The sequence below is a fragment of the Ochotona princeps genome, chromosome 1, assembly GCF_030435755.1.
Source record: "Ochotona princeps isolate mOchPri1 chromosome 1, mOchPri1.hap1, whole genome shotgun sequence".
Lineage (NCBI taxonomy): Eukaryota > Metazoa > Chordata > Mammalia > Lagomorpha > Ochotonidae > Ochotona > Ochotona princeps.
In genome coordinates this window covers 31196402-31222663 of record NC_080832.1, presented here as the reverse complement: position 1 = coordinate 31222663, position 26262 = coordinate 31196402, and the positions used below count along the sequence as shown (strand labels likewise).

The 26262-nt window shown below is 37.1% G+C and overlaps 1 protein-coding gene across 1 annotated transcript in view; it reads right to left on the bottom strand.

Moving 5' to 3' along the window:
• MOXD1 (monooxygenase DBH like 1) overlaps positions 1 to 26262 on the bottom strand; it is an 89501-nt gene that overhangs the window by 5076 nt on the left and 58163 nt on the right. The window contains exons 5-10 of the mRNA XM_012927604.3: positions 18077 to 18256; positions 17697 to 17799; positions 15456 to 15622; positions 14266 to 14457; positions 12014 to 12073; positions 6109 to 6251 (exon numbers count right to left, since the gene is read on the bottom strand). Of these exons, the coding sequence (XP_012783058.2) occupies positions 6109 to 6251; positions 12014 to 12073; positions 14266 to 14457; positions 15456 to 15622; positions 17697 to 17799; positions 18077 to 18256 (845 nt within the window). The remainder of the gene's footprint in view (positions 1 to 6108; positions 6252 to 12013; positions 12074 to 14265; positions 14458 to 15455; positions 15623 to 17696; positions 17800 to 18076; positions 18257 to 26262) is intronic.

Below are 26262 nucleotides of genomic sequence, written 5' to 3'. Positions count from 1 at the left end.
GAGGAGAAGCCTCAATATTATTAAGATGCCAACCCCCTCAAACTGACATAGAAAATCAAGACAAGTCAAATAGAACACTAGGGCTTTGTAACAATTACAAACTGACATATATATGTGTGTGTGTGAAAAAATACCAAACCCAGACTATCAAAATAACTATAAAAATAAAAAATATGACGAAGTCTTGCTTCAAGGGCAATACCCATGTGGTATATGTCTAATAATACACATAGTCCAGAGGTAGTCAACATACCCTCATATAATATTCTAATATCTCAGAGTAATTCATTAATAATAGGGTAGCTTTCTTTAATCAAATGATTCTTGAATGACTTGATACTCATGAATCTTCACCATATATCCAAAAAATATTCTAAATGGATCACCAACCTCAATGTAACAGCTAAAACTGCAAAGTAACTAAAAGGGGGTTAATCTTCACAACCTTGGGTGAACCAAGATTTCTCACCTGATGCAACAGGCACTTGTTGTAATGGCTAAGACACCACTCAGGATGCCCTCATCCCATATCAGAGAACTTGGGCTTCAGCCCTGGCTCTGCCCACTAACCCCAGCTTCTTGCTAACGCATACCCTGGTAGGCAGCAGGTGATAGCTCAGATGCTTGAGTTGCTGCTTCCCTTGTGGGAAAACCAGATTGAGTTTCAGACTCCTGGATTCCTCCTGGCTCAACTCCAGCTGTTGTGGGCATCTAGAGAATGAATCCTCCAGTGGATGGAAAATATCTGTCTGCCTCTCTGCCTTTCAGATAGAATAGAATAGAATAGAATAGAATAGAATAGAATAGAATAGAATAGAATAGAATAGAAATCTTTCAAGGTTTACTACTTAATGGTAAGAAAGTGCCAGTCTGAAAGAAAATATAAGCTTATAATACTTGGGAGATCAAAAAAAGATCCCTCTATAAGGTTATCTAATAACAAACTCTTTAAAACAGGGGCTCAACTACAAGATTTTTAAAAATTGAATGGGGTGAAAAGGAAGTATTCAGAATAAAGGAATAAGCTTAATATAAAATACATTTGGGCCCAGCGGCGTGGCCTAGTGGCTAAAGGCCTCGTCTTGAATGTGCTGGGATTCCATATGGACGCCGGTTCTTATCCCGGCAGCTCCACTTCCCATCCAGCTCCCTGCTTGTGACCTGGAGAATTAGTCGAGGACGGCCCAAAGCTTTGGGACCCTGCACCCGTGTGGGAGACCCGGAAGAGGTTCCTGGTTCCTCGCATTGGATCAGCGCGCATCGGCCTTTGCGGTCACTTGGGGAGTGGATCATCAGATGGAGGATCTTCCTCTCTGTCTCTCCTCCTCTCTGTATATCTGAGTTTGTAATAAAAATAAATCTTTAAAGAAAAAAAATATAAAATACATTTAGCACCCAAAAAAGTATAAAAATAAGATGAAAAGGAGAGTTCTGAAAAATTATGAAAGAGTATGCTTAGAAAAAAACTATAAAGAAAAACTATAAATGCAAATTTCATATATATAATACAAGAATTTTTGTCTGAAGTAAAAAAACATATGAATACATGAAAAAACATATGAATATGAATTTTATTGAGATGTTCAGTGCTAAAGTCCATCCAAATCTACTTCTGAATCTTACAAGCAAGAATTCTTCATTCATCCATGAGACTTCATAAGAGAGAGCACAACACAGAAATATTCTCATCAAAGTGCTGTCCAAAGAAATGTGTAGAAATTCTCAAACACGAAAAAAGTTGGGGCAAAAGCTCCAAGAGTCCCTTCTTGATTAAACAGCTGTAGCACACAATTGAGATGTCTCAAATCAAAAGAAAATCATATAATACTTGACGTTATCAATAAGTCAATTTCAGCATGTTTATAAGATAATAAGTATTGTGAGACTAAGGCTTCAGAATTAAATATAAGAGCTAAAATTATTGAAAACTGGAATATGATAATAATGATAATAAATATTTGGAAATGTGGAAAAAGAAGGTTGCAGAAATGGCAATTTGAATGTCCTTGTCATTCAGGAAATAAATTGAAACTTAAATTTTTGTTTTTAAATATTTTTTGAAAGTTAAATTTTCAAACAGTGAATTAAACATATTCATGTCTTTCATGATTGATTTTTTAAGATTTGTTTCTTTTAAAGACCTCTTTTTCAATATTTGAGTGTCTTCATAAAATATTTTCTCACAGTTAAAGCCAACAGCAGATATATTTATTTGAAGTTCAACAAAGTGTAGTTTTACTGCAGCTTATCCTTTTTATAATAAAAACAATCCCATGTTTTTGTATGAAACAGTATCCAATCTATGATCTGTGGAACAATATTTAACCTATTCACCTTTATGACAATGCATTAAAAAATAACTTCCATAACATTCGATTAATGATAGTAAGGATTGTCTCTAACATAATTTGAAGTAACTGCTTTTGCCTTCTGTGTGAACACTTGTGGTGTATAACTACTATTTATAAGGAACATGGGAGATTTTTAAGTAGTAAAAACAAAATATTTCTTCCTGCAAAGACAAGAGAAGTTCTTCTTGATTCTTCTTAAGAAATACTGTTGAGAATTCAGGAATTTCCCATCGCATAGCCGCATGGAAACCACATATTCATGGTTGACATATGGTGTAAAACAGAATGCATGATTTATTGAAACTCATGGTCTATCCTGTTATCTGATCTTTGTGAGATTTTCAGTTTTTCTTAAGCCTTGCCACATATGTGGGAAGCAGAGGAAAATTTTATTCCCCAGAATAGACAATAAAAGATAAAACAGAATTCTATCTATTTTTCTATTAAACTATCCTCCGAATCCTAGGAGTGATCTAGAATGCTTACCACAAAACAAACAGCTAATGAGCTGTGTTATTAAAAGCACAGAAGAGAATATTTAAGATCATATGTTATACATTCCCTTTATTCCTGTATCCTAAAAACACATTAGTAATATTCGTTTAAGCAAAACGGAGAAGTAGTGCCTAAACTGTATCTCTTTTTGATCATCCAGCCAGTACCTTTGGACTTCATTCTCATTTACGTCACTAAGTTGATGAACTAGATTTGAAAGTTTTAGTTAGAAACTAAATATGTACTTTAAAATAGAGGCCCTTTTACAATATTTTTGAAGAATAAATTTAACCATGAAGTTAAATGATTTTTGTTTGTTTGTTTGTTCTGTGGTCCCTGACATCTCAAAACTGGCCTTGTAATGTGAAGCAATTCTGTCTGTCTCTCCAGGTGTTGAACCACCCCCCTCCAGGAGTTCCTGGAGATCAAAGGTATGAACACAGGCAGGGCTCACCAAGGAACAGAATGAGGGCATTTTTGAAAGTGTCACACAAGGGCAGCAAAAAAATAAAACAACCAGGCCATAGAGTATACTTCATTCATCTTATAAAACATGCTGCTTTAATTATCCACTTATTTTTATCCACATATTTGGTTAACACATCTTTGATTAGGAAACATCTCTATTTATCATGTGAAAAAATATTTCAAAAGAAAGAAAAAGTACTTAATTCCAAATAGTAACAAATTAATATCAGTTAAATGTGAGATTACAGTCTAGTGTTTTAATACATTTTATAAACTGCTTTGATTTTGCTAATTGTATTTATTTGCATGCATAATTATTTAGTTTAGATGCCTTTTATCCACATATTTATTAGTTTATACTGAAGCATGTGTGTCTCAGAGGACAGAGTGTGAACTTCAACTCCCCTAGTTACCACATACTCTGTAATGTTGAACTGTTTCTTAATCGTTTCGTTTCTGTTTCTTCCTCCCTAACGTTGAGATTACATGTCCTTTTCTGCCTGTTGGAACTGTATAAAAGTAAATTAAATGAAAGCATGTATGTGAAAATCCTAGTGAAACACAAACCAACTGATATAATCATTTTAATAGTCTTTTGTTAGTTACAGGTTTGGAAAGAACTAAGTAAGACATCTCCACAAGTGACAAATTTAATTTAAAATAAGAGTGTTTTTAATTCACAATGTATGGCCCCTGCAACATAATCAGCCCATATTCATATTCTTCATCAGGTTCTTTCACTTGTCATATCTTCCTAAAGTGTTGAAAACATTGTTCTTAAATATACTGCTTCCAAAATCCCTGTGTGTATTTTGTTTAATTGCATCTTTCTCTTTCATTTTGAAAAACCTTAATCATTAAAACAATCTTTCTTTTATTAAAACAAACCTTCTACTCCCAAGTTTCCACCAGGAATTCTAAATCTTCTCACTCATGTTACTAAGAATAGGTAAATTTTCTTTTAACATTAATATTAATGTAACCCAAAGGAAGTCTCCATGTCTCCTTCAAACATGTTCCCTAACACTATATACACATAATTACTAAGTCGCTATTCCCTTCCCACTTCCCAGAGATATGATCAGTTAACAAATCCTCTGGTGTTCTTTGAAAAAGTAACCAGATTGTAGCCACTCTCAACTCCAGGGCCCACTTTTGGTGCAAGGCATGCTCGTCTGTCAGTTGGATAATCATAATCATCCCGAGTGTTATTATTTCTTTCCAGTCTTGGCCTCTTGCAATGCTTTCTCAACAGCCCATTTGACACACTTATATCCTCAATGATTTTTCTTTCCAAATGAAAACCTTATATTGCCCGTAAAGTCTGGCCCCATATAGTCTCAGACCACCTGAATTTTTCACTCTGCTCCATCCAAACACACCTTTTTGTTGATCTTCAAACCATAGTGGCAATGCAATGGCTCTTCTCTCACGTGCATGCATTTACATTTCTTTCAACAGTTGACTTCTCAGCATGCAGGTCCCTGCTCAAAAATCACCCCCCCACACCGAGGGCTTTCACCATTCTATTGACAACTACACATTTCCTTTATTATTTGAATATTCTTGACAATATCTCTTATGATTGAAATTTTGCATTTGGGAGATGAGCAGCATCTAAGGTGCTGCTTGAAATGCACATCACACACCAGAATGCCTGGGCTTGAAACTGTGCTCTGCTCCTGACTTTGGTCTCTTGCTAATGAGCATTCTGGGAGGTAGCAGTTGATGTTCTTGGGTCCTTGCCACTTTTATGGGAGATCCAAATTGAGGTCTGAGCGCTTGGTTCAACCCCAGCTCTTGGAGGTCCTTGAGGAGTGAGCCAAATGATTAAAGATCTTTCTCTCTGTCTCCCTTTCAAATAAAATAAAAACACAATGAAAGCTGTATGTCTTTATTTTATGTTCCCCACTCTAGAATATAATCTCAACAAATGGTGAAAAATTTTATCTTATCTATGATTTTATCTTAAGTAGTGTCTATTTGATAAGCTGATAAGCGAAGATGACAAAGAGTAAGTAACAGTAGGTCTGAGACTGTTAGCTTGAGAATCATCTGTTTCTAAGATTAACTCTTGGTTGGCATCTGGAAACTCAAATAGGAAATAACTTTGTATTTGTCTATTAATAAAAGTGACTCATTGAACATGCAGTATCTGTATTAAAAAAAAATGCAGCGCATGCTAAAAATCTGGTTTCTATTGGATTTGGGAAGGCGTGCTAGGCCTACTAATCCCCTGTGATACTTTGGAACCTTCCTCAAAAGACTGCATTTCAACACATGAGGTCTTAACTTGATATGTGTGTTATTAAAGATACTATGTGACTCCCCTGGGCAAGGCCTCTCAGAAGCTTGTACTTGGGTTGCTGCTGACCTTACACCACAAACCTTTTACTTTGTCCTTTTGTCTTGTCCTTTTGTCTTTTTTTTGTACCTTTTCACATTAATAATTATTATCAGTGAATATAACTATATGCCGAGTCATTTTATATCTTGTACAAAATCAATGAGCCTCGGGGGGAACCCCAGAGCCTATGAAACTGTCACATAATGCAAAAAAAAATAAATAAAATAAATAAAATAAATAAAATAAAAAAACAAAATCAATGAGCCTAGGAGTGATTTTAATGAATCCTAGCCATAGCAGCCAACAAGTTTACCGGTCTGTGCTTTTGACAGTAATCCAATAGAACAATATATGAGAGAATTGTACAAACATGTTGATTAATTTAATAAAATGCCCACCATTCTCTGCGGCAGATTACCTGCACTATGAAATCCTTACATTACTTACGTGACAGGTCTATAGATCTCCTTAACACCAATGAACTGAAGCTGCTCCATGATGTCCGGAATACTTGCACAACGAGTAAGGTTAATTCTTGGATAATAAAGAAGGTATGAGAGACACATCTCATTTCTGGTGCTTAGTCCTCCCTGAAAATGGAGATATTTTATTTAATATGTGCTTCACCCATTTAGATATTTACAATATCATATTTTCTTTCAATGCTGAAATATAATGATCTTTTAAAAAATTATTTATTCATTTCAGAGGCAGACAGGAATAATTATAAACGGAGAGTTTCCAAATTCTGGTTTACTCCCCAGGTGCCAACACAACCAAGGTGGGCCCAGGGCCAAAGGCAGGTGCTCGGAGTACAACCTAGGTCTGCCATGCAGGTGGCAAACTATTAAGCCAAACAGAGTCATCTGTTTGAGTCATCACCTGCTTTCTTACAGTCTTCCCTGGTAGAAAAATGGAGTCAGACTCTGGAGCTGGTGCTTAAACCCAGACACTCCAGCTTAGCACATGAACATCTTAACTCTTAGGCTAACTGCCTGTTTTGCAAATAGAGTAACATTTAGAGATTCTTGCTAATGCTAATCCGGGGAGGCAGAGGACTATGATTCTTGTACTAGGATTTCTAAATAGATCCCCGGGATCCTGTGGCTTCTGTTTGGCTTAATATTTCGTGATATGCACACCTAAAAAGTCAATCAGTGGATGAAAAATTCCCTGCCTCTCTCTCTCCCTAATATCCATCCTCTCTTTTGATTTAAAAAGAAGAAATAAAAACCTTTAAAGTAAGTAAACTTCTCTTACCCAATATCTCTTTAAATTTCTGCTGATATGATACAGACTTATCAATACTTTAGACATTCTAAAGAATAATAAGGATATTTAGTTAACATGAGGCCAATCAACCAGTTTGACGATATTTTTGTCTGAGTGAACTGTGTTTTCCACAGTCTTGGCATCACGTCTATCAACATGTAGCCACATAGCACAGAAGAAATGTTCAGCACTTTGAAGCTAGATAGTTAATTATCTACTACAAAGTTTTTAAAATGATTGAAGACCCTAAGAAGAACAGAGTCTTGAATTTCTACAACAAATTATCTAGGTTCAATTATGGACCAAAAATTATTAAACATAAAAAATATATAAAATTATGATTTGTCACTGAGGATGGAAAAGTCAGGAGGAATGAACCATGACAAGATGCAGATGCTAGGTTTAGTAGACAGAGACTTAGAAGCAGACATAAAAATGTTTGGAGTTAAAGAAAAATGTGCTCAAATAATTAAGGGCAATATTAAAAATGTCTAACTCTGGAATGGTTCCAGAGAATCATTTTCAAAAATGAGTCAAAGGTATTCTAGAGTGGAGAAAACTGCACAGGATGAACTTGCATGCATATTTGAGATGACACAAGGAAGAAAATAAATGAATTTCAGAGTTTATCAATACAAATTATCCCAACCAAGGAAGAGAGAGAAAAAAAAGTTAAAAAAAAAAAAGATAAATATATCTCAGAGATCTGTGGGACAATATTAAATGTTCCAACACACATATATTTTAGGTTTCCAAGAGAAGAGGAAAGGGAGAAATTGATTTAAAAATTTAAAGATACAATGTCTAAGCTTGTGCTAAATTTAGAGGAAAAGAGGGCTTGGTGCGATTGCTAGTAGCTAAATCATCACCTTGCTATTGTCATTGGGATTCCAGCCAGTTTGAGTCCTGGCTGCTCCACTTCCTTCCAGCTTTATGCTTGTGGCCTAGGAAAGCAGTAGAGGATGGTCCAAAGCCTAGGGAACCTGCACCATGTGGGAGACCCGAAAGAAATTCCTGCCTCTTGGCTTCAGATCAGCTCAGCTCTGGTTGTTGTGGCTCCTTGGGGAGTGAACGTGCAGACAATCTTTCTTTCTGTCTCTCCTCCTCTCTGTAAATCTGACTTTCCAATAAAAATAAATAAATATTTTAAAAATCAGTGGAAAACATTAGTTTGCAGATTCAAACAGCTCAACAAATGCCAAAGAGAAATACAAAGAGAACCATACCTAGACACATCATAGTCACACTGCTGAAAGCCAAAGACAAAGAGAAAATCTTGAAAGCAACAAAAGAAAATGAAACATCACATACAGGCAAAGATACAACTGACACCCAGCATTTTATTATTCATAATTTTAAAAAAACACAAAAATATGCAGGAATCACACAATCAGTTGTTACATGTCAGCTAAGGAATGCGTCCTTTAAAAAGTAAAGATCAAAAACTTCCTGGTACATTCCTGGTCATAAATTAATGTAGTGGCTAATATACAGATTTTTATTATTTGTAGAAACATAATTGCCTACACTTGCTCAAAGCAGTACTAGGCAACAGGAGAAGCTGACCTATTAAAAGGTTGCTATTCATGCCTCAGCAAATATATTTCACATATTTTTCAGCTGCAGTGGCTATTCAGAATTGTACCAATTTATAAGAAGCAAGTTGAGCTTTTGAGCTTTTGTATTCACATTTTAACTCATTACTGGCTACTGGCTGCTCCAATTTAAAAAATGTGAGCATTCTCTGATTCTGAGAGCAATTCCCAATGTGAGACACAGATATGGGGCACATGTCATCATCTAATAGCCCTAGTAGCTGCAGTTCAGATGTATTACACTGAATGGGGTTTCAAGATGGATTCAAATACCCACCACAACAGTCATATTTATTATGTGTTTAATAAAACATCTCGGGCCCAGCGGTGTGGCCTAGTGGCTAAAGTCCTCGCCCTGAATGCACCAGGATCCCATATGGGTGCCAGTTCTAATCCCGGCAGCTCCACTTCCCATCCAGCTCCCTGCTTGTGGTCTGGGAAAGTAGTCGAGGACTGCTCAGTGCTTTGGGATTCTGCACCTGCATGAGAGACCTGGAGGAAGTTTATGGCTCCAGGCTTCGGATTGGCACAGTACTGGCCATTGAGCTCACTTGGGGAGTGAATCATCGGATGGACGATCTTCCTCTCTGTCTCTTAAGGTACATTCATGTTAACATGCAGCTTTAGTTTACTATTTTCATAACTGTCTACTATTTCATTCTATAAATATATTATAATGTACTTATTCATTCTCCATTTGACAAGTAGGTGAGCTGTTCCCAGGTTTTTTTTTTTTATCTTGTACTATATGAATACTTTACATAATGCTTTCCTAAAATACATGTTGCAAACATGGACCAAGAAAAAATTTACACAAGAATAATGGCATGGGAAGAGCTCCAACATTACTAGAAAATATTATGCTTTTACCCAAAGTGGCTTTATAAATTTACATTCCCTTCAGTAGTATATAAGTGTTAGAGTGTCTGTATGTTGAAATTCCAAATTTAAGCATTACCAAATGAAAGGTGCAAGGTAAAAAAAAATCTCATTCTGCTTTATGTTCTCATCATGTCATTTTTCTGAAAAAAAAAAAGTATTGTGCCCTCCATCATCTCTTTTAAAAATATTTATTTTTATTTGAAAGGCAAATTCGTACAGAGAGAGGAGGGGCAGAAAAAGAGATCTTTCATCTGCTGGTTCACTCCCCAAATGGCTGCAACAGCCAGAGCCGAAAGCTAAGAGCTTCCTCCGGGCCTCCTATGTGGGAGGAGGGCCCAAAGGCGAGGCATTCTCTACTGCTTTCCCAGGCCACAAGCAGGGAGCTGGCATGGTGAGTGAAGCAGCCAGGACACAAACCAGTGCCCATATAGAATGATATGTCTCCAAGTGGAGCTGCCACACCAGCACCAAATGTTTCTTTTCTAATTGCATTGTATTTCTGTAAAATGCTTTTGTCTGGTGTTGTTTTCTATCAGGTCTGCTTGAAGCTACTTGTCTTCTGTTACTGAGCAATGGCACTTTTTTCTTTCTTTTCTTTATTTCCTTGGGGTTTTTTTTTGTATGCTGAATAGTGTGGTTTAACAGTGGCTTCTGATAAATAAGATCTTTATAGAAGTTATTTTATCATTAGACAGCATGTATTTTTACATTTTGTGCAAAAAATTCTTTAAGATCATGAAAAAATATTCAGAATTCTTCTTTCAATGTTTTTAAAATTTCTTCTCCACATTTAAATATTCCATCTGTTGGAATTTATTTATTTTGCATTATGTTAGATAAAAAAATTAGGGGGCTCAGGCTGTGGTTTAACAGGGCAAGCCTCAGTCAGTAGTGCTGGTACCCCATATGCACACTTGTTACTGTCTCCACTGCTCCACTTCTGATCCAGCTCCCTGCTAGTGGCTGATAAAAGAAACAGGATAGCTCAGGACCTTGGGCTGCTGGATCCTTCTTTGAAGTGGTTCAGCTCGGACTGTTGCAGCTGTTTGGGGAGTGAATGAGCAAATGGAGGATCTCCCTCTCTCACTTTCTCTCACCTTCTCTCTCTCTCTCTCTCTCTCTCTCTCTCTTTCTCTCTCTCTCTCTCTCTCTCTCTCCTGCCTGTAAATCCTTCAAATAAAAATAAATAAATCCTTTAAACATTTTTTTTATTTTTGTCATATGGATACCAAGTTGTACCAGAACCTTTTAATCAAAAGCCCATCCTTTCCTCTTTATCTGTATGCCCTATCAGAAACCACGTTTCCAGATACAGGATTTGAAGATGGATTTCTAGGACTGTTTTTATGTTCCACTGTTAGAACTCTGGATTCAAATTACCCTGTATTAAAGCTCTTGCATCTTATGGATTATTTCCTATATCATTTTTTGGTACTGTTTTTCCTATTCTTACCTTGTTGCTTTTCTATGTAAACTTTGGAGTAAACTTGCTCCATGTTAGAACTAATAGTGTTGAATTATCACCAAGTTTCAAGTCTTGGAAATATTAAGAAAATATTTAAAATTAGATAAAGGTTTCTTAGTTAGAACATTCATGATCCCAATCATAAAATCCAGCAAATTTATAGATTAACTGGAGTGAAGGAATTTTTTTCGGAGCCCTTTTATCTATTAATGCAGTAATTCTTAATTTTTAGGTGTTCTTTAATGTATTTATAATTTTTCCATAAAGATCAAACAGATGCAAAGTTAGATGTTACTTCTAAATAGCCAGTCATCTTAAATTACATTTATTGAGATAATGTATTATATTCCAAAGTGTAGTTAAGTTTAAATATCAATCCTGGGAGAATTTTGATGCAGAAAATTACAGTAGCACTGATTAATGTATTTTATTTCTTTTTCTTTCAAAACTCATTTTACCATTTTTTATTCTAATACAATGTTGAGTAGAAGCAGTTATAACCAATATCTTTAAATTGAAATATGTTATGTTTTCAATTTGTTGAAATTTGTTAGGTTTTCAATTTGTTAGGTCTTAAATTTGTTAACAACTATCTTTAAATTGACAAATGTTAGTTTTTTTTTGATTTGTTGTTGAAGATATTTCTATCAGCTGTAGGTTATCAGTTTCTTTTCTGAGTTTCTTGTGACCTTTTAGAATTAATAGTGCTAACCTTACAAAATGAGTTTGTGGAAGGTATTCCTTCTTTTTATGATCTTGGAAGAGACCAAGCAAATCATGAATTATCTGTTTCTTGAATCCATGACAGAACCACCCATAAACGTACTTGGAAAAGAGGCCCTGATATCACAGAGTTCATTCTTCCTTTGGAAGTCTGGATTTATCTACGTCCAGACTCAAGTAGACAGGCAGTTAATAACAGTGTACTTTTCAACTGCAGTGAATACAGCTATAGCATCATTAGTTAGCTTGAAGTCTGATAAAATGCTTAAAAAGGCTCTTAATTCAGCTTTATAAAATTTCATGCTGAAGACTGGAGAATTTTATTTCTAAGTTGTTTTTCCTTTTTCTTTCAAAAGTCAAAGTTTATTCCTTCACATCCACACATGAACTTTAATAATAATAAAAAGACTCTTACCCAAGTCATCCCAACTCTATCTTTTGTGTTATAGCGACATTCAGTAATTAGGTTATCACCCTAAAACATAAAAGTAAAAGCTGTCAGATAAAAGCTTTGTGTTTTTATTTACCTAATACATTTGTAGAACATTAGTTAATAGTTGGAAAACTTTCAGAAAATGGCATTTTGACAGTTTATTTATTTTCTAATATAAAAACCGAAGAAATAAGCTCATCTGTGTTCATACCAGATTCCATAATAATTTAGCTTGATGACCAAGGTAAATAGCTCAGTAACCTGGTCACAACTTGTTGATCTAAATGAAATGACAGAAGTTATAGCATGTGTGTTATAATTGGTAAAGCTTGTGATACTGTGATCCCATATGGGAACCACTTCCTGTCCCAGCTGCTCCATTTCAGGTCCTGCTGATAGCCTGGTAAAAAAGAGTGGAAAATAGCCCAAGTGTTTGGGCCCCTGCCAGCCATGTGAGGAAGCTAGGCGAACTTCTGGCTACGTGTGCTAAACTGGCCCATTGCTGGCCACTGTGGCCATGTGGGGAGTAAAGTGAATGAAAACCTTCTCACTCTTAACCTCTCTCTCGGTAATTCTGACATTCAAATAATTAAACAAATTTCTTGAAAAAAGAAAACGATAAAAAATAAACATTTTACATGATTGCTTTGAAGAGATTAAATGAAATAATGCATATCAATTCATTATTAGAAATCAAATACCTAATAAAATGATAGCCATAGAAAATGGTTACTGTGGTAACTTCATTTATATTAAGATCTTTAGTCGTGTTTTATGTTGTTATGACAGAAATATGAAGCAAATAATAATAATTGATATAATATTTTCCTCCTTTTGAACATCACAGCATATGGGAAATGATTTGTATATGACTCCTCTCTAAGGTAAGTAGATGGAGCAGTTCTTGGACCACAGCCAGCCACCCCGGTGCCTGCTCTTTGCCTCACTCTTCTGAGGACTAGAGATCAGTATCTAAGCACACTTAGATCCTACCGCTGGCACACCCGTTAGAAAGATCTGAGATCATTCTGTTTGGAAAATACCATAAGAGAAAGTATAGGCTTTAAAGAATCTTGAAAAGGCCATTGTTTCTCAAATGTCATCTCCTTACTTTGAAGGCATAACAACAAATTATTGCAAGAAATACAGATCTAGACTGTGGACTTAAATGATAGTCATGAGGAAGTCCTCATAACTGTCTTCTTCAGAATTTTTTCAGCATACAACATATTGTGCTATGTATTCTCATCCCACTTCTTGGCCTAAAGGTTTATCCATTTATTTGAAAGAGTTACAAAAGAGAGTCAGAGACAGAGAACTTCCATCTGCTGATTCACTTCCCAAGTGGTGACTGGGCCAGAGCCAGGAGCTTGGAACTCCAGTGGGTGTAGGAGTCCAAGGACCTCAAACATCTTCCAGGGCTTTCCCACGTGCATTGTGGGGAGCTGGACAGGTAGCAGAGCAACTGGAACTTGAAGCTGTCCTCACAAAAGATGCCAGTACTGCAGGTGGTCACTTAATTTGCTGTGCCAACTTTCATCCCATTTCAAACAATATGTCTAGCATCATGTAGAACAATATTGCTATTACTGTCATCTCCTAAATAATATTATAAGCTGACATGGATGAGTGGAGTACGAATAGGAAATTATGTTGGATAAAAGTAGAAAATTGTGATTTAGATTTAATGATCATGGAGCAAAAATTTTGAATGCATGAAATATCACAAACATTTTAAAAAGGTTTTCAGTAGTGTAAGGGATAAGTTTATTGCCAATTTTTGCACCATAACTCCAAGCTTTGATTGAAACTGAATGGCACAGCACAATAGAAAGAACTTTGTTAACTTTGTTAAATGGAAAAATATACTTATTTTCATTTTTACTGAAATAAAATATTTAAACATTATCCTATCTTTTTAAGATGGCACAAGGCAAGCTCTGATTCTACCATTACCAAAATTGCAACTCAAAGAATCTCTGAGAAACAAGTGAAAAAAACATGCTTAGTGTTTAGAATCTGGGAGTTTTGTTTTATGGTTTGTTTTTTCTTTTTTCTCAACTAGTTGAATTGCTTTTGGGGATTTTGGAAAACAGATTAAACACATTCCATCAGGGTTGTGCAACGATCACATTGGGTGGCTTTACTGATGTGAAGATGAATAATTCATTTCACTATTATATTTCAATAGGCTCTTTACTTTCATTAAATAAAAATAATCAAAAGGTGCATACTGGCAAGATTGTTTGTTCTTCCCGTAGATATTGGAACTCCTGGAAATTGAAGTCAAAATCATCATCATAAGCGAGCAGTTTCATTTCAGCCCCCTTGCGAAAATGACGCAGCCTGATGCCTCTGCCAGCCAGATGAGCATGGAGAAGAACAGCAAACACATGGATTCCACTTGGCTTTTCAGCTTCTAGAGCCTGCAGGTACATAGAGGAAGACTAAGACTGGATGAGCCCAGACAAGCACATGTTCGGGCAACTCACATTCAAATGTACTTGGAGGCACAACTGAGAAAAAAAGCCAAAGCAATTTAGTTGAGAACATTAGCTGCCAATTTTGAATTTGGATGGCTCAGTGTTCTCTGTGAAGCAATTCTTGCCAGGAGACAAGAAGGGGAACTGAAGCTCACAAAGACCTGCCAGGTTACTCTTAAACGTTATCTTTGTTGCTTCCTTCTTTGGGGAGGTCAAGAGGAAGCCAGCATCCCAGCAAAAAGATTGCAGTGTATTAATAACCTGAAAATATGAACCTCTTAAAAATGGGAATCATTCCTGCTGTTTCACAAAAGAATGCTTAGGTGGGGCAATGAAATTAACCAGGTTAACCATGGTCCTGGAGCTAACAGATGATGCTGTAGATGGTCCTCTGAGTCAAGGTTTAAATCTCTCAGCAGAGCACAGTCTTTCTTCTACTGCACCAGTCTGTCACACTGTCCACAGCCACAGTATCTTACCATTCATAACCCAGACAGGTTGAAATATTTTGATTCAAGGAAAAAAATCTTGTAAATGGACACAGTCATTATTAAATACTTAAATTTGATTTCTTCTTAGCTGACACCTATTTTTAATGAATTATGGAAAAAATAAATAAGAACAGAAAGTGAACTTGAGAATGGAAAATGGGATTATACAAAGGTAGACATATTAAAGGTTTAATAAAGTATCCAATATTTTAGAAAAGGAAAGGATTAAAGAGGCAAAATATTCCACAAGTTACTCTCGTCTTTGGGATTATACTCCATAGCCTTCATTGAGTTAAAAAGACAATGTTTCTGCTAAAATTACCATATGGCTTCACAATATGCTGACAAAAAAACAATCAATAATTTGCAAGCATACAATTTTTTACACCATACTTTCTACGAGTTTGATTAACCTTTAGATAGGTGTCCACAAACTCAGACCCTGCATACCTCTTCCAGGCATTCCAGAGTGCAGTGACCCTCAGATCGGAATTCAGGCATCCCTGGAGGGATGGTATGGAAAAGGCTCACCCAGAGGCCTGCCTCAATCACTCCAGCATCATGTTTTCTTATATCCGTTGTATGAAACAGCCTCAGTCCAGAACTGTCTATTAAACCTGGAAGAAAAGTACATCACTGAACATGAGTTTGACTTCTTTACAAAAAGGAACGCTCTTATGTTTAGTTGAAATGACATCATTTGTTTTCCTTAAAATCTCACAAATGAAAATATACAAATCTATAAGCAGAGATTAATGGAAGACAACAGTCAGTCCCACTTGCAGGAATTACAAATTGAGTCACCACCGAATCTGCAACCTCGGTGAACACACACATCATGCCACAGGGGACGTGATGACTCATCAGCTGATTTCCCAATTGTCTGACATGACAACAGAATGAAAATTCTAAAGCCACCCCTGAGAATAACTCAAAATAAACTGTTTTTATATTGTTCTGAGCGAAGTTCAATAACATTTACTGAGAATTGAAAATTCACAGGTCCAGAGAACACTATTTACAGAATAAAATTTAGAGTTGACTTGCTTTACACTTAGTCTCCACTGTCTTATTCATTCACTATCCATTCAATCAACAAATAATTATTAAGAATCTCTTATGGGAAGAGATGAAACATGAACAAGTAACTCTTGTTGCTATGATAAATCTGTTATAAGGTGGGAAATGATGAGTCTCAAAACATGTCAAAGGACTCTCTTTTATGATGGTAACTGAAAGTGAGTTTGTGTCCAAAACTTTGAATAGCCAGCTTCAGCAAGGAAAACTTTCTAAGCCATGCACATAACACACCCTTAACTATGTGACATTACCAATTATGTACTCTCATAGTACCAGATAACTTTTCTTTGGATCAACTAGTGTATATATAATTCTCTGCTACCTGATGTGATCATCTTATCATTTCTCTTTCCCACAAATCTATAATTATCATGAACATGGTGTCTGTTTTATACCCACATTATAACTTCAAGCACAGACCCAGCACATAGTTGGCATTCAGCAGTTGCACATGAATCAATATAAAATAATAATCTAAAATTTGTTTTGACAATTACACATAAAAAACAATTTCTGGGTTTTGAAATATTATACAAGTAATTCAAAAATCAAATGTACAATGTCTCTTCACTTTAGTGGCTTATTACACAATGTTTTTTTATCAAGATTTATCCAGTATATTTATGAGTTGTTACAAAAAAGCGCAATATTTTATCATGGTAACTTTTTCATATGTGTAGCTGGAAAAAATTTTCACAAGAATCATATATTTGGTACTAATGTATATCACAAAGCTAAAAAAAATTTATTCTACTTCCTGGATGTTATACCTAGCATGGTCCTGTTAGCTTTTATTATTTTCCAATTAGTAGTCACATGTGCCCAATTGCCTAGCACGTGTTACTACTCACTCTCCAAGTATAATAATGAATAGTATCCTCTCTCACACTAAATGATGTCTTAATTTGGTTGATCAAACACAGGTTAATTTTTTGTAACATTGGTTTTAGTTTTGTTTCAACTCTTTGTCAGAGCTATAAACCTTAAAACAAAAGGAAGGAAGGAACGAAGAGAGAGAGAGAGAGGAAGGAAGGAAGGAAGGACGGAAGGAAGGAAGGAAGGAAGGAAGAAAAGAAAGAAAGAAAGAAAGAAAGAAAGAAAGAAAGAAAGAAAGAAAGAAAGAAAGAAAGAAAGAAAGAAAGAAAGAAAGAAAGAAAAGAAAGAAAGAAAGAAAGAAAGAAAGAAAGAAAGAAAGAAAGAAAGAAAGAAAGAAAGAAAGAAAGAAAGAAAAGAAAAGAAAAGAAAAGAAAAGAAGACAGGAGGCCCAGCGTGATAACCTACTGGCTAAAGTCCTTACCTTGCATGTGACAGGATCACGCATGGATGCCAGTTCATACCCCAGCTGCTCAGTTTCCCTTCCAGCTCCCTGCTTGTTGCCCAGGAAAGCAGTCAAGCATAGACTCTGCACCCATGCAGGAGACCCAGAAGCAGCTCTTGGCTTTTGGCTTCAGCTCAGCTAAGCTCTGGCTGTTGCAGCCACTTGGAGAGTGAACCAGCAAATGGAAGATCTTTCTTTCTCTCCTTCTCTCTCTTAATATGACTTTCCAATAAAAATAAATAATTTTTTTTAAAAAAGAATACATAGGTAAATTATATAAAATGTAAACTCACCTTTCTTATGTGTTGGATTGTCATAATGGACTTCCAATAGCACATAATGTGGATCTAATGGAGTTCCAAGGGATAATCCCACATGAGGTGGATAGGAAAAGCCCTAAATATGGAAAATTTCATGACACAGTGTCCGTGAGAACTCTGTTCCACCCAGAAGCCGACCATTCCATAAGATATTCAACCTTTTAAGACTCCATTAATCTATTCTTGATAAGAGAAAATGATTTACAGACAGCATCCCTTCTATGCAAACAGAAATATACCACCCTTACATCAAAAATAATGTGTAAAGTTTTACTTATAAGTATTAAAACTGTAACTGTGAGAGGAAATATGAGCAATTACTTATGGTACATCTCAGTAACAATTAGCCCCACCTCTCCACCTATGGCCCAGGCAAAAATCACAGTCTCGCAGGTGAGGAAGGCATCGGGCATGTTTGGGTGGTAACACTCGTGTCCGTAGTCCAGGACACTATCATTGAAGCTGCTACTGCACTGATAGAGCAGGATGTGGTGGACCAGGCTCTCATGTCCTCTCTGTATCACTGGCTCAACCTACAAAAACACAAAAGAGGAAGATGTGATGGGGAGAATCCTACCATCCCATCTCACAACAACCACAAAACTAGCATAAATACTCATCAGTTCATTATCATAACATTCTTCTCAATTATACACTTCAAGTATAATTTGTTCTAGAGGTGATGATGGTGGCGGTGATGATGATGAACATAATGGCAACAACAATAATTAAACTCTATAAGTGAGATTAACATCCTGGGACTTAATTACTATTTACACCCTGTGTCTATACTTCAGAGTGATAGTAGGTTTCTCAATTTTTTTTTGTTTGCTTTTGTTTTCCCCCACTTGCTATGTCAAGATATCTTTGCCCAATGGAGCACTGAGCTTGTGACTGTCAAGTGAAAGAAAAAATATGCCATTGTAATAATTTGGGAAAAAATAAGATGGTGGGGGACAGGGACAGGGATAGGGAAGGCAGAGAAGGAAAGGGAAGAGAGGAACCTCTATGCTTTTTTTTTTTTTTTTTAAGATTTTATTATTACTGAAAAGCCGGATATACAGAGAGGAGGAGAGACAGAGAGGAAGATCTTCCATCCGATGTTTCACTCCCCAAGTGAGCCGCAACGGGCCGGTACGCGCCAAACCGATGCAGGGACCAGGAACCTCTTCCAGGTGTCCCACATGGGTGCAGGGTCCCAAAGCTTTGGGCCGTCCTCTCCTGCTTTCCCAGGCCACAAGCAGGGAGCTGGATGGGAAGTGGAGTTGCCGGGATTAGAACCGGCGCCCATATGGGATCCTGGGGCTTTCAAGGCGAGGACTTTAGCCGCTAGACCACGCCGCCGGGCCCAGGAACCTCTATGCTTTTGAACCCGTGTCATGAATATGTGAAATCTACTCACTTTATATAAATAAAGAAGAAATTTAAAATTATGAATGAGTTAATGACATATTAAGACAATTAAAGAAAAACCACAGAGTATAAAATACATCACAGGTCTCTCCAACCCTTCTGCTTTTAGCTCTAACTACACAAATTTAGGCACTACATTTTGAAAACTTCTGTTGCTCTCTGCTTCAGAGATGCATGTTTAAGCAGTGTGTCTTCATCTCTTTTTCTCCTAGCACTTTACATTTTCCATTTTCTCTACTCTGCCTCTCTTTCGTGTTGGAAAAATCGAACCAGCCATAGAGGCCAAGGCTATGCAATGGATAGAGGTTTCCATGATTAGATCAAGGTTCCAAGCTCTTAAATCTAATTTTGTGTTCCAAAGTGAGTCATGCCACACCTTACCCACATGTACAGCAGAGACATCAAAGTCACAACAATAACAGTTTTGCTTGTACTTGTCTCTAGAAGGTCTCAAGCCCTGAGGGCAGAAACTGTTTTTCATTCTTTCTGAAATTGACAGTTATTGTTCAAACATGGTTTCATAATAAACAATGAGTGCACAGACGTGTAACACAGATTTTTTATTAGAGCTTAATTTCCACATCAAGTTTGAATTTTCTAATGAGACTTGACTTGTTCAGGTGCCTTAGCATCCCACTGGGATAAAGGGTACTGCTGATAGTTCCATAGCAAAATATCCAGGCACAGAAGAGATTTTTTTTTTCTTATGGTTTTTTAAGTTCAGGCAGAACCTGAAAATTGATCCAAGTTTACAGGGAGGTTCTAAGAAGAAACTACTGGGTCCAATGAGAGATGGCCATTTCCAAGGCATCAACAGAAACTAAAGACCCACAGGGAAACATAGTGAGAGGCAGCAAAGAGTAATAAGCATGAAGCATGTGTCACTAGCTGGTGCCTGACTAAGGAATTTAAAATAAATTTCATACAAAACCTTTTAAGAGCAAATGTCTTTTCTTAATTGAAAATCTGGAAACTATTACCAAACTACCAAGTTAACAATGTATTCTTAGAATAATTATGGTACATGTCTTTCACTTAACACCTACTTTCTGTCATCAGTCATTCTACGTACCCTACTTAGTATTTACAACCAAGATATAAACTAAATGTTACGTTGTCCATCTTACAGTGGATAAAACAGACACCCAGGGAGACTAGGCACTGCAATACAGAGCTAGAAAGTGGTAGATGAGGATGTGAAATCAAGCTGCCTGACTTCAGAGTTTATGCCATTGTACTTACAACACAGTGCTAGAGTGGCAACAAGGACCCTGGAGATTGATCACCGCAGTCCTATATAAACATGGGGTTTAAAGGCACTGAACAAAGGCTAGGTCTGAGTGCCTACCTATTTATACTGGAGACCAGGCAAAGAGGACCTGTCAGCTGGGAATTACAGGCAGCCTCAGACATAGGAAAATAGCCATCCAGGATTCAAAATACAGGTGATATGAGAGGGATAAGCTTCAACCTGAAGAGTTTTTTCCATAGAGCAAAATACCTCCCCCTGCTCCCAGTTATATCAAGTAATCAAAGCACTGGGAAATTTCAATGAGAAAGGAGGGAAGGAAGGAGGGAAAGAAAGAAAGAGGGAGGGAAAGGAAAGAAAGGTCATCAAAAAGCATCACAAACTGACCATGAAACTGAACCTGGAAAGTGAACAGCCCCAAATATTCAGTTTTTCTTAATGCCATCATCTTTTGCCCTTTTTATTTGACTTATTCTAACTGTATGTTTTAAGATGTGACTCTTTACCTGTTAAAACATGAATAAGCAAATGGAAAACAGCTCTCCGAAAACAACTTTGAACTCATTGAATTAAATATTAAAACAAAAGGTGAGAGATGATGGTGAAATCTAATGAGCCGGAAGTTTTGTGAATTTCCATCGCACTCCTTCCTGCCCACTCTTGTTCCTGGCAATCCCACTTTATGCACCCAACTAAGTCAGAAGTCTCTGTCCATATAAAAGCCTGTTAATCATCTCTAGATTGCCAAGCGGTCAAGTGGCTTAGGAAATGATAGCGACTAGCAGAACATTTTAGCCAGAACTAACAATGTTGATAAATTACTATATGACCATGCTGACATGCTTGTGTCATAAGATAGAAACATTATCTATGCCTTTCTCCCCTCTCCTTGCATGTCTTCATCCTTAATAGGCAGGCAAGTTTTAGTACAATAAAGTGAACCTGTCATTAAAAACAATCAAATTTGAGAAGGGTTTTATTTTATTTTTAAAAGATTTATTTTTACTGCAAAGTCAGATATACAAAAAGGAGGAGAGACAGAGAGGAAGATCTTCCTTCTGATGATTCATTCTGCAAGTGGCCACAAACGCCAGAACTGAGTCGATCTGAAGCCAGGAGCCCGGAGGCTCTTCCAGGTGTCCCACATGGGTGCAGGGTCCCAAAGCTTTAGGCCATCCTCAACGGCTTTCCCAGGCCATAAGCAGGAAGCTGTATAGGAAGCAGGGCTGCTGGGATTAGAATTGGGGCTACCCATATGGGATCCAGGTGCGTGCAAGGCAAGGACTTTAGCAGTTAGGCTACCACATCACGCCCGGAGGTATTTTTTTTTTTTTTTTTTTTTTTTTTTACCTTCTGGTATACCATTCTGAAGAAACTCAGGATTTAAACCAAATCCTGACTTACTGAAGTAATTTCAAGTGGCTGTAGCATGAATCTACTTGGTAGCTAATCCAAGAAAAGACAGCAAGAAGAGGTCACATGTGATAGGGATGAAGAAAAAGAACAAAAACCTGGTGAGAAAAGACTTCAGTGAAATAATCCACCCCTCACTGAAATACTAAATTATGGGCAGCACAATGATCGTACTACCTTCGTCAGCCAGACTCAATTGATCAGCTCAGAGATGGATACCCAACCCATTAGTCATTTCTTGGACTTCTTAAAATTATGCAATATAATCTTTCTTTGCAAGCTGGATGGTAAGAGATTCAAACATTCCTGGGGTTGGTGTTTTCAGCATATGGAAGGGGCAAGTGTTCAGGCAGATATGGTAAAGATATTACACAAAAAGTTACCGGAGATGACAGAGGACAACACTGGCAGAGTCTGAATGTAAGTTGTTCTGGAATCCGGTTGCATCACTATCATTTTGTAGTTTACTTACCTAACCTTTCTTCTTTTTTAAAAAAATTTTTATTGGAAAGATGGATATACAGAGAGGAGGAGAGGCAGAGAGGAAGATCCTCCGGCCGATGATTTACTCCCCAAGTGAGCGCAATGGCCAGTGCTGTGCCCATCCGAAGCCAGGAGCCAGGAGCTCTTCCAGGTCTTCCACGTGGGTGCAGGGTCCGAGGATTTGAGCCATCCTCGACTGCTTTCCCAGGCCACAAGCAGGGAGCTGAATGGGAAGCAGGGCCGCTGGGATACAAACCAGCACCCATATGGGATCCTGGCATGTGCAAGGCGAGGACTTTAACCACTACGCTGTTGCACCTGGCCCCTATCCTTTCTTCTTAAACAATGCATCAACACATCTATTTCTTTCTTCTAACGTTTCCTTGGGTTTCTGTTTTACTTGCAACAAAAATCTTAATTAAAAGTCAAATATAAGTAAGGATGTCTCATAAATGGATCAATATGTGTGCTTTGATGCAGGTGTAACTCCCCAAAAGGGTAATTTCTTTTTTTCTACTTCAAATAAAATTTCAGTATAGCTTATCTCTTGCTTTTATTCTTCTGGCTTATTTATTATTTTTAATCAGACTTGTGCAAGTTAACAATAAGTGTACTGGAGTAAATGCTCTAAGTTGCCTATGCATCCATTATTCACATTCTCTTCTGGATGAGTTACTATAAATCTGTTTTTAGCGTATTCTTATTTGAAAGGAAGAAAGAGGGACAGATATTTCTTCCATGTACTTCTTCACTTTCCGAAAACCCAAAATAGCTGGAGCTGGACCACACCAAAATTAAGATCAGTGCAATTTATCCCAGTCCTCCGCATGGACTATGGGGGCCCAGTTATTTGAGCATTCACCTGTCACTTGCCAGGGTGCATGTTGGCTACAAGCTGCAAAGAGAACCAGAGTTGGAATTTGTAACCCACGAGACTCTGATATTGAATGTGGGTGTCTCAAGCAATGTCTTGCCTTCTTCTTAATCACTTTCAACCAGTGATTGGACAATAAGTGCCAGAAAACATTTATGCCTCTGGCATTGCTAAACAGCAGATATCAAAACAACCCTTAATCTTGCATCAGAAGGGAAAAACCCTAAGGGTAAGTTCTATTCTCCACAAGGTTATATTGAGGCTGGAACTAAAACTGGCTCACACATGTCTTCAAGTTACTCTTGCCAGCCTTACTCTCCCCCTACCCACCCAGTGTTTTCTCTTGATATCTTATTAGTAAATAATTGGATAAATACATATCTCAAAGGACTATATCTGGGACCCAGCCTAAGATAAATAGCATAGTGGAAGAGTAGTTTTGAAACCACCTTCTTGGATGTTGCCATAATCTGAATGCGATCTTCCAAAATTGTTTGTTGAATCTTAATTACAATGCGGTAGTATTAACTGATAGAATATTTGACAGGTGAGTGAATCTTAGCACAGAGCCTTCACAGACTGCAGTATGATTCTCATAAAAGAGTTTGAAGTGTGTTCCTTTCCTTGCCTCCACCTTATTTCAGGTAGACACACAACGCAACAACTGGAAGTAGAGAGCAACCCTCAACAGCCACCAGTGTAGTGTCATGATCTTCAATTCTATTATATGTTTCAAGCATGTGTCTATTCTTCACAAATGTCCAAATCTGAAGTGTGTTGTTACAGGTGTATAAGAACAAAGACAAAAATTTAGTGACTTGTCTTCTGCACCACACTGCAGATCCTTGCCTGATAATCATTCCAAGTCATTACTTTGGAATGTGTTAAGTTGACCAAACGGATAGTGATTCCACACCAGCCTTCCTATAGTTAATGAAATCAATGCATATGTCTCTGATAATCATTGCCAATTGTCATTGGCTCTGTGTTATCTATACAGTCCCACATAGAAGAATCTGGTCAGAGGGGAACCTTCCCTTTATACACTATTTCCATTCCAATTCATTAATGCTGTTTTCTGCATCCTGTAAGACCCAATCCCACACCATTTAAATTTGACTTTATGAAAGGCTAGTCTTTGTTTTCCCTGGGTCCCTGCTCTGATTGTTTTGGCCCTCATCTCTGCTGTTTCTCTGAAATATTTTCAGGAAAGAGTACTGGGTGATTGCTTGAAGCCAAAGCATTCATTTAGAATCTGAGATCTGCCGTTTACTACGTTTTTGTCAAGTCATCACAGGGAACATATTTTCAAAGTCACTATTCTATGTGCATGTGTGTAATTAACAAAATATAATAGAAAAACTAGATCCTGCTTATTATTTTGGAAATGCTTTTTTTCCCAAGAATTCTGCTTGTTGTGATTGTTGTTATTGGAAAGGCAGATTTACAGAAAGGAGAGACAGAAAGAAAGATCTTCCATTTACTGTTTCATTCCTCAGATGGCCACAATGGCCAGAGCTGAGTCAATCTGAAGTCAGGAACCAGGAGTTTGTTTCTGGTCTCCCACATAGGTTCAGGGTCCCAAGGCTTTGGGCCATCATCTACTGCTTTCTCAGGCCATAAGAAGGAAGTTGGGTGGGAAGTGGAGCAGCCAGGAAATAACTCAGTGCACATATGGGATCCTGGCACTTGCAAAATAAAGATTTAGCCATTGAGCCATTCAATCACCGTGCCAGGTCCAACATGTTATTTTTACATACTTATACTTTTTAAAGAAACTTTTTAACTTATTTATCTGAGAGAGAGAAATCCTACTGCTTGTTCATTCCCTAAATATTTCCTGTCTCCTAGAAGCCAAGAGCTAAGAGCTAAGAATTAGAAATCAAGATGGTGGAATAGGGTAAGGACACGTTTAAACAGATGGAGAAATGAAAGAGCATGTTCTAGGAAATAGGAATGGACAAAAGAACAGCAGAGGGGTACCTGGAGACTGACAGACACAAGAAAGCAGTGAACACAATGGAGTGGTGCTGCAGTGACCGATACCCCAGCAGCATTCAGCGAACCCTCGAAGTGTGTACCACATTGGGACCCTGGGTTGATATCGGGTGGCTGTTCTCCATCCCCAAGTACTAAGGTGGTTGGCAGGCTGGATATGGCTTCTCCTCTTCTCCCCACTTTCCCCCATAGGCAGGAAGAAGAAACAGAAAATTTGGAAACAATGATCACACCTACTTTTCCCTAACCCTTGATCCTTCCCACCCTGATCAACTATGTAAACATCCTTTAAAATAAAAACTAAAGAAAAAAAAGAAAAATAACATTGCATTACTAGGACCCCAAAAGCTCTCACTATTGCCACCTCTGCATTTCTTGCTTTTTTTTTTTCTTTTTTGGTAAATGTAATGAAAGTATATTATTGTTTACCTGGTATGATTCAGTGAAGTAATACTTACAACTAAATACCACATTATCTGGCATTTATATAGTTTTCTTCTTTTTACATACATTAACTACCATAAGTAACAGAAAACAATATTTTGCTACCAGTCTTAACGTAATGATTTCCACTTGCATCAATTTTTGGCAAGTGTCAAGATTTCATTCTTTTTATGATTGAATAATATTTCATTGTGTATTCACACCACATTTTCTTTATCCAGTTATTAATTGATAGGCATCTAAGTTGATTCCATATCTTAGTCATTGTGCATTGAGCTGGGAGTGCATGGGAACGCAGATAATTCTTTCAGATGCTGATTTAATTTCCTTTGATATATTTGCCTAATAGATTGCTTTGAACATTGGCCATGGTTCACCATCAATGAATTTAGTCATTTATCCAGCAAAAATTTACTAAAATAGCCAACAATAATAAGTATAAACACTAAGAACATTGTACATATTATCATAATTAAGCCATTTAATTTCAACTTTATTAAGCCATGAGATTGATATAATTCTTCATTATGTAACCAAACAATCTGAGACACACTTAAATCAGCTGAACATATTCACACAGTTCCTGACTAGCAGGGCTGACTAACTTAAATATCATTTTCTGGATAACCATATTGTCTATTTTCTGCATCCATGGAACTACAGTA